A 1,532-nucleotide genomic window follows, 5' to 3' on the forward strand; every position below is an offset into this window, starting at 1 on the left:
GGTAGGTAGGTAGGTAGGTAGGTAGGTAGGTAGGTAGGTAGGTAGGTAGGTAGGTAGGTAGGTAGGTAGGTAGGTGAGAAAAAAATAAAAAATATATACAGAATAAATAAATAACTTGTCGAACCCCATCTCAAACTTAGTTTATACTAAACCAGTGATAGTTTTTGAAATGTTTAGTTTTTACTAGTATGAATATTATGTATACAGTATCTGTAGTTTCCATTCCAACTTGTAAAAATATCAATCAGGAAAGGTATTCTTGGTATCAAATGTTAATTAAAGATGCTGTGTTTAATTATATGCTACAGCAGTCTGCTATAAGCAGAGAGCAAATTATCCTGCAGTGACATCAGTAACATGCTGACTGACACACAACATCTATCAGAACTCATCAACTCTTTGAACACTTGGTCCTGGCAGAATTTGATAGATGAATGTGGATTCAGAGTTTTTAGGTGGTGAACTGTGAACTCAAATAAACTCAGTTTAATTTGAAGTCAGATGAACTGGCTGGTGTCAGGTGAACTTGAACAACCTTTGTGCTCATAGAATGAGTTGCAGGGTTAGGTCTGGATCTATAAAATGACTGACTTTTATTCAGATGGCTGTGTCAGCCATCTTGGATTGGATTGACTCAAAAAGTCAACCAGTGGTTGCTGTTCATTAAAATCTGTTTTTGTTTACTCGTTTGCAGCTGGCCAAGGCTCTGCTCCTGCGTTACCACCCTCTGTTCTCTGCACTGACTGACAAAGTACAAACTCATCTAAATCCCATCCATTTTATTAGTCTGTCACATGTTGTCATTCATTTGACCTTTGACCCTCTTTTCATAGCTCTTCTCGTTGCTGGATGATCCTGATCTGGGTTTGATGGCGGCAGACAGCTTTTCTCTGCTGATGAGCGACACTGTGGACGTCCTGAACCACAGCTGCCACGCAGACATACGCCTCATGTACCGCCAACGCTTCTTCAGTGTAAACTCAGCCAAGCTGGTCCAGGGCTTCAGTGCTGCTCCGCAAGGTAGGAGGTCAAGACCGTGTGTGTGTGTGTGTGTGTGTGTGTGTTCTTGTATTTCTATCCTTCTTGAGGCCGCGGCCAGTAAAAACACCTTCTATTATTGGGACCGATGGACAACTTAGGACCATAATCATAGTCCTAATATGGAGGACCATTGCAAAAGATAGAAAATGGCATTTTAGCATCCCTAGTGGTGAAATTTACATGGACCTAAGTAGGGCTGCAACGATTAATCGATTAATCGACAACTAATCGATTATTAAAATAATCGATGACTAATTTAATAATCGATTAATCGTTTGTTTGTTTTTGTTCTTTACTTTGTTTTTCTCTCCAAACTGCTTTGACACCTTCCACTGCCACATCTGCCTTTCTGTCCTTGACACACATGTACAGTAGTGGTAATTGGGGTAGGTCGTGGACGTCACAAGACATTATACAGACAGGCTCTTGTAGGAGGTGAGCTTAAGGCGGCATTAAGCTTCTCCCACATCTCTCATACACAAGGTTATGAG

The 1,532-nt window shown here is 40.9% G+C and overlaps 1 protein-coding gene across 1 annotated transcript in view; it reads left to right on the plus strand.

The window, feature by feature from the left end:
* Window positions 1–694: 694 nt before the first annotated feature.
* The window catches only part of LOC106531074 (MMS19 nucleotide excision repair protein homolog), a gene marked incomplete at its 5' end in the record, with an annotated part of 11,527 nt that continues 10,689 nt past the window's right edge, over window positions 695–1,532 (plus strand). Inside the window, 2 exon segments of the mRNA XM_014026842.1 lie at window positions 695–751; window positions 834–1,020. Of these exon segments, the coding sequence (XP_013882296.1) occupies window positions 695–751; window positions 834–1,020 (244 nt within the window).

This window comes from Austrofundulus limnaeus, unplaced genomic scaffold (genome assembly GCF_001266775.1).
Source record: "Austrofundulus limnaeus strain Quisiro unplaced genomic scaffold, Austrofundulus_limnaeus-1.0 Scaffold594, whole genome shotgun sequence".
Taxonomy (NCBI): Eukaryota; Metazoa; Chordata; class Actinopteri; order Cyprinodontiformes; family Rivulidae; genus Austrofundulus; species Austrofundulus limnaeus.